This window comes from Amblyraja radiata, unplaced genomic scaffold, assembly GCF_010909765.2.
Source record: "Amblyraja radiata isolate CabotCenter1 unplaced genomic scaffold, sAmbRad1.1.pri scaffold_823_ctg1, whole genome shotgun sequence".
Classification (NCBI taxonomy): Eukaryota; Metazoa; Chordata; class Chondrichthyes; order Rajiformes; family Rajidae; genus Amblyraja; species Amblyraja radiata.
Genome location: NW_022630830.1, coordinates 17,790 through 32,609, shown reverse-complemented (window position 1 = coordinate 32,609; position 14,820 = coordinate 17,790). Strand labels below are relative to the sequence as shown.

General features: G+C 45.9%; 1 protein-coding gene across 1 annotated transcript; it reads right to left on the bottom strand.

The window, feature by feature from the left end:
- Nucleotides 1-2,135: 2,135 nt before the first annotated feature.
- LOC116970388 (NACHT, LRR and PYD domains-containing protein 12-like) lies at nt 2,136-11,059 on the bottom strand. The gene is made up of 3 exons (XM_033017044.1): nt 10,956-11,059; nt 4,089-4,715; nt 2,136-2,170 (listed from the first exon to the last, which is right to left on the bottom strand). Exons 1-3 carry the CDS (start codon nt 11,014-11,016, stop codon nt 2,136-2,138), a joined length of 723 nt encoding a protein of 240 aa, XP_032872935.1. The 5' UTR covers nt 11,017-11,059.
- Between the last annotated feature and the right edge of the window lie 3,761 nt (nt 11,060-14,820).

The following is a 14,820-nucleotide window of genomic DNA, read 5'->3' as shown; positions in this document are numbered from 1 at the left end:
TGGAGGGTAGGTAATGTAACCCCACTTTTTAAAAAGGGAGGGAGAGAGAAAACAGGGAATTACAGACCAGTTAGTCTAACATCGGTAGTGGGGAAAATGCTGGAGTCAGTTATTAAAAATGGGATAGCAGCACATTTGGAAAGTGGTAAATTAATTGGACAAAGTCAGCATGGATTTATGAAAGGTAAATCATGTCTGACGAATCGTATAGAATTTTTCGTGGATAGACTCGGCTTGTACTCGCTAGAATTTAGAAGATTGAGGGGGGATCTTATAGAAACTTACAAAATTCTTAAGGGGTTGGACAGGCTAGACGCAGGAAGATTATTCCCAATGTTGGGTAAGTCCAGAACAAGGGGTTACAGTTTAAGGATAAGAGGGAAGTCTTTTAGGATCGAGATGAGAAAATCATTTTTTACACAGAGTGGTGAGTCTGTGGAATTCTCTGCCACAGAAGGTAGTCGAGGCCAGTTCATTGGCTATATTTAAGAGGGAGTTAGATGTGGCCCTTGTGGCTAAAGGGATCGGGGGTATGGAGAGAAGGCAGGTATGGGATACTGAGTTGGATGATCAGCCATGATCATATTGAATGGCGGTGCAGGATCGAAGGGCCGAATGGCCTACTCCTGCATATAATTTCTATGTTTCTATCTGAATCAGTCTCCTTGGTTCCCGCTGAAACATTAATCCTGACTGTTCCACCCCCCCCCCCCCCCTCCCCCACCCACCTCCTTCCCCGCACTATTAGAACTTATCGAAACAGGGTATTGGAATAAGACACAATGTGTTGCAGTAACTCAGCGGGTGAAACAGCATCTCTGTAGAATATGGGTAGGTGACGTTTCAAGTCTGGACCCTTCTTCAAATGGCGGGGAAGGGGGAGACATGTGGACGAGAGGAGGGACAGGTCAAAGCCTGACAAGTATGTGGTAAGATGAGACTTTAATTACATCTATATAACTAAAAGTCTCATCTTGACCACTTCCTGTCTGCGCTGTATATTGATTTTAGAAAAAACACTCCCCCATATCGCTGATTTGTGGCCATCTTACTCGCAGTCCTCCACCGCTGAGGCAGCCCCGAGGATTTTTCCGATCGATGAATAATAAAATGAGTCTTTAAAAATCTTGAGATCAGCTGATTGGTCCTCTCGCCTGCAAATCGCCATGGTGAAGGTAACGCCCCTCCCCCGGGGGGGGGGGGGGGCAGTAGTATAAAACCCCGGACGCCTGGACGCGAGCCAGTCACTCTGGAAGATCGCGAGGGAGAGTCCACAACAAAGATTCTAAGCTGTGAATCAACTGAACTGGGAGTCTGCAATGTACTTGCAATAAATGATTTGGTAGGAGCTTGAACTGCTATGAAATTGGATTTGCTGGCCTGCACTCTGCTTGAAATTGATTTGCGGGAGGGGGGAGCGGGGGTAGCGGGAGGGGCAGAGCGGGAGGGTGGGACAGCTGGACGGGTGGGGGGAGCTGGAGGGGGGGGGGGGGCTGACGTTTATACCCCGAGATGTTGTCGCGTCCACTCTCAGCATGGGTCTGGTTCCCCGCTGATTCTCCAGCTGGTCCCGTCCATCTTCACTGAACTGATTCTCCCCCAGCCTGAAACAAGTCGAGGAATAAAGAGGGGAAAAAAAAGATGAAACAACAGTGTCAATAACAGGGACTGAGGTTAATATTTCAACAACACATACAGAACAAAATCACAGGAGAAAGAAGCCTGCGGATGGATGGTTCCCCTGATATCTTATCACATTAAACATTAACACAAACACTCACTCGATCTGCTCCAGTCTCGGGCGGTCCAGTATGAGAAGGCAGAGAGCGGGGACAGATCGGTCTGTGAGAGAGTTGCATGCCAGGTCCAGCTCCGTCAGTGAGGGGTTTGTACTGAGAGCGGAGACGAGATCCACGGCTCCAGAATCTGTGAGACCGACACTGTCCAGCCTGGAGATGAGAGAGAGTGAGGATGAGGGACACAGAGAGACAGGAGACGGTGCAAATCCCCAGTGTTTATCAGTGACACAATTACTGATCATATTAATGAGTGTAAACACAATCTCTCACTGTCTGGGACTTACCCCAATGTCTGTATTTTACAGTCCGAGTTCCTCAGAGCCGCAGACACCAGTTTCACTCCAGAATCTCCCAGGTTGTTGTTTCCCAGCCTAAACACAAACAGACAGAGTAAAACCCCTGTCCCACGGTACGAGTTCATTCCAAGAGTTTTCCCGAGATTGCCCTGATTCGAACTCGTCGGTACTCGGTTTCATGTTGAAAAATCTTCACGAGTCTTCCCGTGCTTACCTGCCGTCAGCGAGTCTTCCCGAGTACCTGCCGTTAGCGCTAAGAGACGTCCCCAAGCTTCGACATACCCGCTACGTTCCTTCTCCGTGCTTACCACGAGATTGATTTTTTTAAACTCGGGAGAGCTCTTGGAATGAACTCGTACCATGTGGCAGGGCTATTAGAAACAAACTTATACAAACCCCCGCGAAACTGAGATAGATAACTTCTCGCAAACGGATATTTATGGAAGCAGCACATTATTGAATAAATCTCTGTGGTTATGGTGTTTGGTGACGGAGAAAACCACCGGTAACCTGGGGGAGATGGGGATGGAGTAAACCACCGGTGACCTGGGAGAGGGGGGGGGGGGGACGGAGCTGACCACCAGTCACCCGGGGGAGGAGGGGGAGGAGTAAACCTCCAGCAATCTGGGGGAGGAGGGGACGGAGTAAACCACCGGTGACCTGGGAGAGAGGGGGGACGGAGCCGACCACCGGCCACCCGGGGTTGGGGCAAGAGGACAGCAGAATCGACCACCGGCGAACCGAGGGGGGTTAAAATAGGAGTGGGTGACCCCCCCCCCCCGTGCACAGTGACGGCCGGCCGCATAGAAGGGGTGCTGAACGGAATAACAAAATAGTGAAACAATTTTACAGTTCACTGTTAGCGTCAAAATGGACAGTTACCCCAAGCGCTGACACTTGTGCAGAGCCGGTCCCAACCGCTGGAGACCTTCACACTGAATGCGGCAGTTCCATAGATCGAGGTGTTTGATTGTATCACAGGGCCTGATAACATGAGACAAGACCGCACAGTCAATCGTGGTAAGTCCCAGTCCACTGAATGAAAGTGTGTCCACAGATCCCAGTGTCTGCCGAGCCAATGCAGGATTCTGAGTTTCAAACAGGTAGTGCAGCGTGTTCAGGAGCCTCCTTTTACCAAACTCACTCCGTGCATCTCTAATCTGACGTTGAACCTCCTCCTTCACCCAGTCAATCACTCGGCAGATTGTTTCATTAGGAAATGGACCAAGAAACTCCTCCAGGATCCTAGCTGCCCGTGGGGAGGAGAGACCAGCGACAAAACGGAGAAATACTTCAAATCGCCTGTCTATCGTGCTGTGGACTTCAGACAGGTGTTTCACGATATTCCTAGGATCTACAGACATGAATTGTGCGAGTGCGGCTACAAACTCTTGGATGGTGAGGTGCGGGAAGGTGTACACAACGCTCCGGGCTGAATCCTCTCTCTCCAAAAGTTCCATCAGGAACCCGGACAGGAACTGGGAAGGCTGCAGATTGTATATGATCAAATCTCCATCTGTGAACATGATGTTCTTCTCAGCCACTCCAGTGAAGGCCATCTGACCAAGCCTCAGTAACACCTCACGGAGGTTCTCAATCTCACGGCCGTGGTTTTTCAGGATGTTGTAAATAAAATAGCAATATAGTTGTGTGATGGTCTTGGGAACTCGCTGCGGGCCCCGGTGTGTTTGTGTGAAGAAGGGGCCCAGTGTCAGGCCGAGGATCCAGCAGTAGGAGGGGTTGTAGCCCATGGTGTACAGGATCTCGTTCTCCTTCACATGTTTGAACACAGCTGCGGCCACCGACTGATCTTCAAAATATCTGGTGAAATATTCCTTCCGTTCCTCACCAACAAATCCCAGGATTTCAGCCCGGACACTGATCTCTGCCTTTTCCAGTAAATGTAACGCAGTGGGGCGGGTGGTCACTAGCACTGAACACCCTGGGAGCAGCTTGTGCTGGATTAAACTGTACACAATGTCAGACACTTCACACAACTGCTCGGGATCTGGGCACTGGTGCTTAGGTTCGGTGTCTCTCCGACTGTCAGCAAAATCGATTCTGCCCTTGAATTCATCCAGACCGTCGAATATAAACAGTAATCCCTCTGGGTTCTTCCAGATCTCTCCCAGGATATTCCCTAAATAAGGATATTGCTCCAGAATCAGTTCCCTCAAGGTTATTCTGTCTTTAATCTTGTTCAAATCCCGGAATTTGAAACTGAAGACAAACTGGAAGTGTGGGTATATTTTCCCCGTGGCCCAGTCATGAACAATCTTTTGCACCATTGTTGTTTTTCCGATCCCCGGGAATCCAGCCACTGACGCTGAACTCCCAGATCCGGATTTACTCCGGGAAAAGCTTCTGTGGAACAATTGATCAGTCCTGATTTTTTCCAGTTCTCCCCGGAGACATTGATCTCTCCACTCTTCATGGTCCCGGCCTCTTGCCAGCAGCTCATGTTCCACCAGTGTCCGATCACGAACAGTGGAGATGATTGTGAGCTCAGCGTATCGATCAAGCAGCAGGAAATCCTTAACCTTCTCATTCAGGAGGATGGTGTTCACGCTGAGTGTTTCAGTCTGTGCTCGCAGAGTCTCCTTGTGTTTCTGTTGAACATCTTGCACGGGAACAGGCAGATAATGGACACAGTGTTAGGTGGATCAACTCAAAACTCAACATTAAAAATTACAAGAATTAGTTCAATGCCCTTCAATTAAATCAGTTCACTGACTCTTTGGTTATCTACCTCTTTGGTTACACTCGGACTATCCTTGATCGGACTTTCCTCGTTTTACCTTGCACTAAACGTTATTCCCTCATAGTTTATCTAGACTGTAAATGGCTCGATTATAATCACATGTCTTTCTGCTGACTGGGTAACATGCAACAAAAGCTTTTCACCGTACCTCAGTATATGTGACAATACACTAAACTAAGCTAAACCTGAATCTACAGACAAAGAAGTAATCCATAGTGAATCCCCATGTCAGTCTAATAATTGCTTAGTCTTTAATCTTCTGATTTCCGATTCTGCAAAGCTCTGAACAGTTTCAGTATTACATCAATTCAAATGTCATCGGTGTGAACTGTACATTTCAACACTCACCTTCTATATGAGAGGGTAATTCAGTTAAACCTCGGGTGATGTTGATGTATTGAGTAGTCAGAATAACACTCCTCCACCACTATTCCTCTATCCTGTTTCCCCTCGCCTCAAGCCCTTTGTTTTTTTTCTCTTCCCAGTCCCTACAGTCTTCACCATTCTGCAGCGTCCATTCACCTCCCATTTCACTCACCAGCTCCTTGGATGAGACTTGAAGATTCAATGTTCGATGGATCTCGGTCATGATGGATTTCACCACTTGTGTCAGTTCCAGGGCCGTGAACCACATCTCCTATTCCTCTCCCTCTGGACTGGCATTGATCCCTTTCCTCTTCGTCGGGTTCACATTCCATTGATGTTTTTCGCTCTAATGTTGATATTACAGAGGAGACATTCATGAAACTGTGCTTGTTATCTCACTTATGTTATTGGAAAGGGAACATCAACAGTTTGTTAGCTTTGTTACTGAAAGCAAAGGTTAGTGCGTTCGCTGGCTTTGCAATTTAATAGGAGAAGGTTAAAGCTCGTCTTAGTCTCAGCTGAATCCACTTTGTAAGTTTAAATCTTTTTTTAACTTCCACACTGCCTCCGATAGACCTTTCTTTATTTTCACAATCTCCAACACTCAATCCTTCAGCCAAACACCTTGGTTTTTCATCTCTAGACTTTGTTCAACCATCTACCTATCAAAAAAAACCTCCTCAATAATATGCATCTCACTTGCCAGGCTTTGTGATGCCGCTCCTCTCTGCCAGCTTACGGCTTCACTCTACAATCAGTCTGAATGATCGGGGAGGCAGAGGCAGCGTGTGAGCAAGGGAGGGTTGGGCAGCGTCTGACCTGGGGAGGATATGATGGTGTGACCCATGGAGCATGGGCCCCAGGGGGATGGGACAGCGTGTGAGCCGGGAGAGGTGGGCACTGGGGGAGTGTGATCACCTCCATAGCCGGTGTTCAGACAGAGAACAAATCACAGCAAAAAAAGTTGACAAATGCACTGATGAAGAGGTGCAGATGCAGTTATCACCTGAGGCGACACTGTAGTTGATGCCAACTATTCTCCCTAGGATTATTTTCCACATGCATGAACCACCCAGCTTACTCATGGAGAATGGAACACCTTGCAATTGCTTTCCTTCAACCAAGTCTGTCCCGCCCATCATCATCGCTCCACTCTCTGTGGCATCATGCTCCCTGTCTTCAATGATACTTTGTCTTGTGTACCCAAGTTCAGTGATCATCCTTCTATACACCAGGATCAGGAGAGGAATGGATACACTATCTATTATAGAAAATAGCTTAATGCGGTCTTTTAACCAGAGGAGGAGAATCAAGAAACAAATGACACAGGTTTCATATGGGGTCGGGGACTTGTTGTTTGACATGTTCAAGGTGGGCCGAATAGCCTTGTTCCATGCCGTGTGCCTCTATGACTCTGAGGCACAACTTGGACCATAACAACTCCAACAGTGCAGACTACACAGAGACCAAACACAAGAGTCGCCACGTTTTATGCGCCATCTTATATTCTTCACTTTCTCAGAAAGCCTCTCCCCAGTCACTGCATTAATGTACATCTCAATCTTCAATGAGGATGATTCATCACCTCTACGATCGCTCCCTCAGTCATTTCAACTACTGTCTGCAGGTTCACAGATCAGGAAGGTTTAGAAGGGTATGGACCAAATGCAGGCAGGTGGGACCAGTGCAGATGGGGCATCTTGGGCCGAGAAGCCTGTTTCCTTGCTGTACGAGTCTATGGCTTTATGATTTGGATTTATGAAGCCAAACCTGGAGATGATACATAGAGCATAGAATAGTGCAACACGGGAACTGGCCCATCGATGCTCCATATCTGCACCAACAATATCGTGCCAATTTGATCTAATCCCATCTACCTGCTCATGGATTAGATCCTCTGTTCCCAGACTGTGTCAGTCATGTGTGAGTCTAAACAGTGTTTCCACCACCATGCACGACCTTCCAGGAACCGACCAAAGTCTGTGTAAAAAACTAGTTCAGCCTGTCCCCTATAAACATTCCTCTCTCCAGTCAGAGATCCCCACCGTGTGAACAAGACTGACAATGTCTATGCTCCTTATATTCTATACTTCTATTAGGCCTCCACTCAGCCTTCATTACTAAGATAAAACAATCCAATCTTTGTCTGCCTTAACTCAGACCGTATTTGCAACTGATGTGCATTCTAGTGGATCATTTGACAGCTTTCCTCATGATCCACAATTCTGCAAATAATTCTGTCGTTTTTGAACTTACTAAATCGGCCACCAACGTTTTTGTCCAAATCATAGACATGATCAGAAATTGCAGCGGTTCCAAAACTGATCCTTACAGAATACTATATGAACCTAGTCAGTATAACACTCCTCCACAACTATTCCTCTCTCCTGTTTCCCCTCACTCTAAGCCATTTGATTTTTCTCTTCTCTGTCCCTACAGTCTTCACCATTATGCAGCATCCACTCCCCTCCCATTTCACACACCTGCTGCTTGAATGGGACTCGATGATTCCTTGTTTGATGGATCGCGGTCATGATGGATTTCGCCACTTGGGTCAGTTCCAGGGCAGTGAACCACGTCTCCTATTCCTCTCCCTCTGGACTGGTATTGTACCCTTTCCGCTTCGGCAGGTTCACATTCCATTGACGTTCTGCTCTCAATCCCACTTTGCTTTTCTGTCATTGTTCCTGTGTTCTGACCATCGATCTTTGATGAGGTGCCTGGCCAAACTCTTTTGAAGACCTTGCCCAATTGAGTAAATATCCCACCTGAAAACCCCCCCATTAATTGCAGGTTGCAGAGAAATGTCTAATTGAGAAAACCGAAGGTTTGGAATAGCTGGCAGCAATCCGAGCTGACATTCTGGGGCAGGGGTGGGGAACCTTTTCATGTTGGAATGCCGCGTTAAGTTAGCTGCAATCTAATCAGGCCTCATCCAAGAAACTTCAATTAGATATACATCAAAATTCACATTATTTTGTAAAAATCTAAATACTATGTACTAACTTCAAGAAAATGAAAAAATGTTGTTCATTCTAAAGATAATTAACCTTTTAATGACTTTGTTGTGATTGGTCAGGAGCTGGAGAGTTGGTTGAGTGGACTGGTCGGGGTTTCCCAGCAAGTTCAAGGCATGGATTTACCAGCATGGTATTCTGCCAAGGATACTCTGGCCACTGCTTGTCTATGAAGTCCCAATATCCATCGTAGAGAGATTGGAGAGGAAAGTCAGCAGCTTTCTCAGAAGGTGGCTGGGACAACCCAGGAGCCTTGGCAGCATCGCCCTTTACAGAAATAACACCAAGCTCCAGCTGCCCCTGGAGGAGGAGTTCAAGATGACTCGGGCCAAAGAGGTGATGCTGTACAGGGACTCCAGCGACCCAAGGTGGCTCAAGCAGGGGCGGAGGTGAAAACTGGGAGGAAGTGGAGAGCCGGCGAAGTCGTGCTGCAAGCAGAGTCTCGGATACGCCACAGAGTCCTGGTGGGAGCAGTGACTCGGGGAAGAACTGGCCTGGGAATCTTCCCATCTCCCTAGTTTGACAAGGCCAAGGAGAAGGAGAGGCGCAGGCTGGTACAGGAGGAAGTGAGGGCAGTGGTGGAGGAGGAGAGGTGTACTAGAGCAGTTGGATTGAGGCAGCAGGGAGCCTGAACAAGGTGGGAGCAGGCCATGGACTGAAAAGTCACATGGACTGAGCTCTGGCAGGCTGAACCACAGCGCATCAAGTCCCTGGTCCAGGCAGTGTATGATGTCCTGCCCAGCCCATCGAACCTCTTCATCTGGGGCAAAGCGGAATCTCCAGATTGCCCGCAATGCTCAGGCAAGGGGACGTTGGAACACATCCTGAGCTGTTGCCCAGAGGCTATTGGGCAGGAACGGTACACCTGGCGTCACGACCAGGTTCTGAAACCCATTGCAGAAGCCATCAGCATGGGAATCAGCAACGGTAGACGAGAACGCCCCACCACCCAGATGATCACCTCCGTGAAGGCCGGAGTGCAGCTGCCAAGAACCACAGCAGCCAGGAATCCGTCAGGAATCCTGGCAACTGCGCAGGACTGGCAGCTTTCCGTAGACCTGGTGAAACTGCTGAAGTTCCCACAGCACATTGCCACGACCACCCTGAGGCCAGATATCCTTCTGGTCTCAGAGGCGACCAAAAACATCGTCTTGTTGGAACTGACTGTGCCGTGGGAGTACCGTCTGGAGGAGGCCCACGAGAGGAAGATGGCCAAGTATGAAGAGCTGGTCATAGACTGCCGCAAGCAGGGCTGGAAGGCAAGGTGTATGCCCATCGAGGTTGGCTGCAGAGGTTTTGCGGGGCAATCGCTCTACAAAGCCTTGAGTGCACTGGGCATAAACGGAGTGGGGAGGAGAAAGGCCATCAAGAACACCACAGAGGCAGCGGAGAAGGCCTCAAGATGGCTCTGGATCAGGAGAGGAGGTCCATGGGGAGGAGCGAATGCCACCTGAACACAAGTCGTGGTCTGATCAACCACGGCTGGGTCGCCTGGGAGAGGGTGTCTGATGTTGAAAGACCCGAAACACCCAATGACCCAGGTTACATCACTGATGATGTGTTCAGGTGCATCTATCGATGTATTTGTATCAACCTTTTAGTGACTTTGTTGTGACTGAATTTTGTGGGAAAGCATTTGAATATTTGTTTGCAACATGGAGGTACACAGTTTCAGCTGATCTTCTAGATGGGTATCCGTCATTTGTGACCTTAAGGGCGTCTTGATTTGGGTTCGTTAGGAGAATGTAGAATCGCAGCAATAAGTGGTTGAAAAGCAAGAAAGCATTTTTCGTGCGGGGAGGATTATTTTGTTGAATCTTCTTTTACTCTTTGGTATTTTAAATATGTTGATTTTAAGATGAAAATAAAAATTATAAAAGACAAACAAAAAATATTAATAAAAATAAAAGGATTTGTTCTACAAAATTTGGATTCATTCAAAAGGCCGCACTTATGACCATGGCCAGAGTGAGGCCCACTGTAAATTGGAGGAGCAGCACCTCATATTTCGCTTGGGCAGTTTGCACCCCAGTGGTATGAACATTGACTTCTCCAATTTCAGGTAGTACCTGCTTTCTTCTCCCGTTCCCAGCTCTCCCTCAGCCCACTGTATCCACCTCTTCCTTTCTTCTTCCCGCCCCACGCACCCACCCTCACATCAGTTTGAAGAAGGGTCTCAACCTGAAACGTCGCTTATATCCTTCGCTCCATAAATGCTGCCTCACCCGCTGAGTTTCCCCAGCATTTTTGTCTACATACAAATCCATAGGTCCCTAAATTCAGCAGCACACACAACGACAGCATTTAGCATTCTTGTCATTAGCTGCAGTATAGAACGCAAGTGAAAGAGGCCTTGATACAAGGAGTTGATTAAGCCTTAAGTTGGAGGAGTGTGTACAATTCTGAACTCCATACTGGGGGAAGGATGCCTTTGCTCTGGAGACGATGCAGAGGAGATTCATCAGGTTATTGCTCGGAAATAAATATTTCAATAATCAGCAGAGACTGGCGTGATTGAGTCGTCTTCCTTGAAAAAGTGTGCTGATTTATCAGACAATTTCTGCATCCGCCCACCTGTGACTGATGTCCCTGTAGATTTCAACTCTCTGTGCTCAGCCCCTTCCCTATTCCCACTTCCGTATGAACATCATTTCTTGCATCAGCTCTACAACCCACTGACAGGGCATCATATATATGTCACAGAAGGCAAACAAACCTTTTTGTTTCTTTGATGTAGAGGCCACTGAATCACCTCCCCAGTCACCAGCTTCAGCCATAATGACGACAGGAGTTCACATACTCAGTAGCTCTGGAATAAACAATATTAACAGAACCATCAGGTGACAATTGAATGTGAAGGAAGACATTGCTTTGTGAACCAACAAACAGCATTACAGTGTAGCGGAGATGTGGAAAACACCCCTTCCAAACAATAGACAATATGTGCAGGAGTAGGCCATTCGGCCCTTCGAGCCAACACCGCCATTCAATGTGATCATTGCTGAGCATCCACAATCAGTACCCCGTTCCTGCCTTCTCCCCATATCCCCTGACTCCGCTATCTTTAAGAGCCCTATCTTACTTTCTCTTGAAAGTATCCAGAGAACTGGCCTCCACTGACCTCAGAGGCATCCAGATTCACAACTTGAAAACAAGATGGTACACCCCTGCAAATTAACAAAAAAGAAAAGCAGGAGTAGACCATCTCGCTCTTCATGTCTGCCCTGGCATTCATAAGACGTTGTCCTATCTATCCAAGGCAGCACTTCATCATCTGTGCCAGATCCCTGAAACGTAGAAACATAGACATAGAAAATAGGTGCAGGGGTAGAGGCCATTCGGCCCTTCGAGCCTGCACCGCCATTCAATATGATCATGGCTGATCATCCAACTCAGTATCCTGTACCTGCCTTCTCTCCATACCCCTTGATCCCTTTAGCCACAAGGGCCACATCTAACTTAAATATAGCCAATGAACTGTGGCCTCAACTACCTTCTGTGGCAGAGAATTCCATAGATTCACCACTCTCTGTGTGAAAAATGTTTTTCTCATCTCGGTCCTAAAAGACTTCCCCCTCATCCATAAACTGTGACCCCTTGTTCTGGACTTCCCTAACATCGGGAACAATCTTCAAGCTTTCAAACCGCCTGATCACCGTATCGCGTGATCACGGCCAATCCCCAACATCCACACCTCAGCTGTTTGGAGGCTTCAACTCACGGAGACTTCCGGTGGCGCCATGCTGGACCAGCAGTCGCAACCTTTAGCTCCGCTGCTGTAAAATCGCGATTTTCAGCGTTTAAATCGGGTCTGGAGGTCGGGACTAATTCAAAAACTCACCGGAGCCCCGGGACGTCGCGCTGATGACGTCATCAGTAAGCGCTGTGATTTAAACGGAGGATAAAGGATTTTAAATGAAAAAACCGTCTCCAGCCCTCAGAGAACAATCTCAAAACTGCTGAAAACCCATAAAACTGAAGAACAGACCTCTGAAGTGGATTCTGGAATGACTACAAGAGCCAAGACTGAGATGGCTACTAAGGAGAAAAATGAAATGTAGGAGATAAGGAACACGGTAAGATAACTGAGAAAGGATATTGAGGCTGGAAACTCAAAAATGATGGAAAATATTAATGTTAAATTGATGGAAAATATGTCGAACATCAATGCTGGTAATCAAAAAGTTATTGACTGTATTGGCATTATACAAAAACGAATTGAGGATGTGCATGAAGAGCTAATGGGGAGAATTAATAAAGGCGAAGAAGGAACTGAGAAGAAGTTTGAGGCTGTGCATGTAATTGTTTCTTCACAAGTAACTGCAATGAAAGACATGGAAACAATTGTTGATCAAATGGCTGAAGATATGCAGGGAATGAAGTTAGGGCTAGACAGCCTCAAGAGTCAACTGGCGAAAGTCTCAGATAAATGTCTTGATCTCGAAGCTCGCTCAAGGCGCCAAAATATACGAATACTGGGAGTAACTGAAGGAGCAGAGGGAAATAACGCCCGTGAGTTCACTGCCAACTTAATCAAAAAGGTACTCAATTTACCTGTGGAACCGGAAATTGAAGTGGCACATCGAATACCCAGATTTAAGCCAAGATCACAAGCAGATCCAGCCCACCCACAACAGATCATAGTCAAACTTCGGGACATTTCAGCACTTGAAGAGCTGATGAAAAAAATCAAATATGGAGTGAAGATGACCTTTGGAAAAGACACTATCAAACTCCTCCGGGATTATCCCTATGAGATCGTGCAAAAGAGAAGAAAGTTCGCACAGACAAGACAGATTCTCCATGGAGTTAAAGATGTCAGATGTGGCGTTTTTTATCCGGCCAGGATGCGCATTACTTTCAAGGGAAAAGAGAATACTTTCACTAATTCGGACGCATCTTATAAATATGCCCAAGAGATTGTGGCAGAAACAGAAGGTTAATCAAGGCAGCGGGACGATATGGACAATTTATTTCCTTTTATTACTTCACAGAGAACACCTGAAGATAAGGGAAGAAACACTATTCTCTAAAAGTTTAAAATGGAAGAGCATTTCCACGTCTAGACACCTTATCTCCTTTGGACGCTTTGGAATTCAACTCAAGGACATTCTTTGTTTAAAATGAAGGAAAGACTGATAAGCAACGCAGAGACGAACAGCAGAGCCGAATGTGGAAAACACCACAAGGACAAATGGCGGTTTAAGATCTTAAAACAGCTTTACAAAATATAGAGCATTAACAATAATTAACAATACTAATATAGAAATATAAATGGAAACTAACCTGAACTATATAATGGGCAAAATGTAATAATGTGCTAAAAAGACTGACTAGCGCCTATATAGAGATAACAAATTTTAGAATTAAAGTAGATAATGCTGAATGTTTAAGTGTTATGTAGTTTGTGTGGGGAAGGGAGGAGACTCAGGCACCTGGCATAATTCCAGGAGCCTGTTTCTGGTTAACCTTTACAGCTAACAGCTTACTATTATCAAAAGTATAACTAATTATAAATAATTAGTAGATGAAAGTGTTAGATAAATAAATTTCACAGTAGCTGAACACAGATCCGATAAGTCTGAATGACACACATATACTATATATATATATAGTGTAATTGGGTGAAATATAATTGATTTTGAAATGGTACTGCCCTCCTAGGTTTAGAGTAATAAAAGGAGCGGAGCTAATTGTACAACATCAACTTCGGAAGTCGAATAGATGTCGAATCCCATAGACGCGTGGGACACGCAATACAGTGTCGAATACTTCAGACACTGTAATTTTACTTGTTCAATTAAAAAAAAAATCACAATATGTCACTACGTGTTTTTTTTCCCAAGGAAAATCGCAAAAGGGATCTACCAAGGAAGTCAGTAATATAAACGCCCCACAAATATCCAGAGTCCTGAGGTATGGATGCACCGTAATAAATAAGGGTATTAAAATCAGAGAAAATGCAAGATGATAAACAAAAGAGAATGGGAGGAATCACATTGTGTAGCTGGAATATAAGGGCTATTAATGAACCAATTAAAAGGGGCAAAATACTAGCTCAGTTGAAATCATATAACACGGACATTACTTTTCTACAAGAAACGCACCTTAAACATCAAGATCAGATGAGATTGAGGGCGAATTGGATAGGCCAAACATTTCACTCCTCATATGCTTCGAAATCCAGAGGCACCGCAATCATTACTCGCAAACGAATACCATTCAAATCAAAGAACATTATATCAGATAAGAAAAGGAGATATATTATAGTTACAGGAGAGATCCATGCTACGCCAATCACCTTGGTAAACATATATGCGCCCAATTTTGATAATCCTCAATTTTTTAAATAAAATCCTGAATACAATCGCAGAATTTAACTACCAAAATGTTATAATTGGAGGAGACTTCAACTGTGTTTTAGATCCGTACTTAGATAAATCGATGCAAAAACAAAGAGGTAATATGAAATCTAAAACTAGTGAACTCTTAAATACATATATAAAAAATGCAAATATAGCAGACATCTGGAGGATCGCGAATCCGACTGGAAGGGAATACTCGTTTTATTCAATGGTACA

What these genes read in the sequence shown, in the direction of transcription:
- LOC116970388 (XM_033017044.1), bottom strand. Translation starts at nt 11,016, where the DNA reads ATGGCTGAAGCTGGTGACTGGGGAGGTGATTCAGTGGCCTCTACATCA. An exon ending in TACATCAAAGAAACAAAAAG is followed by an intron (nt 4,716 to 10,955) that starts GTTTGTTTGCCT and finishes TTCCCGTGCAAG; the next exon opens with ATGTTCAACAGAAACACAAG. An exon ending in CCCAGATCCCGAGCAGTTGT is followed by an intron (nt 2,171 to 4,088) that starts GTGAAGTGTCTG and finishes GTTTGTGTTTAG; the next exon opens with GCTGGGAAACAACAACCTGG.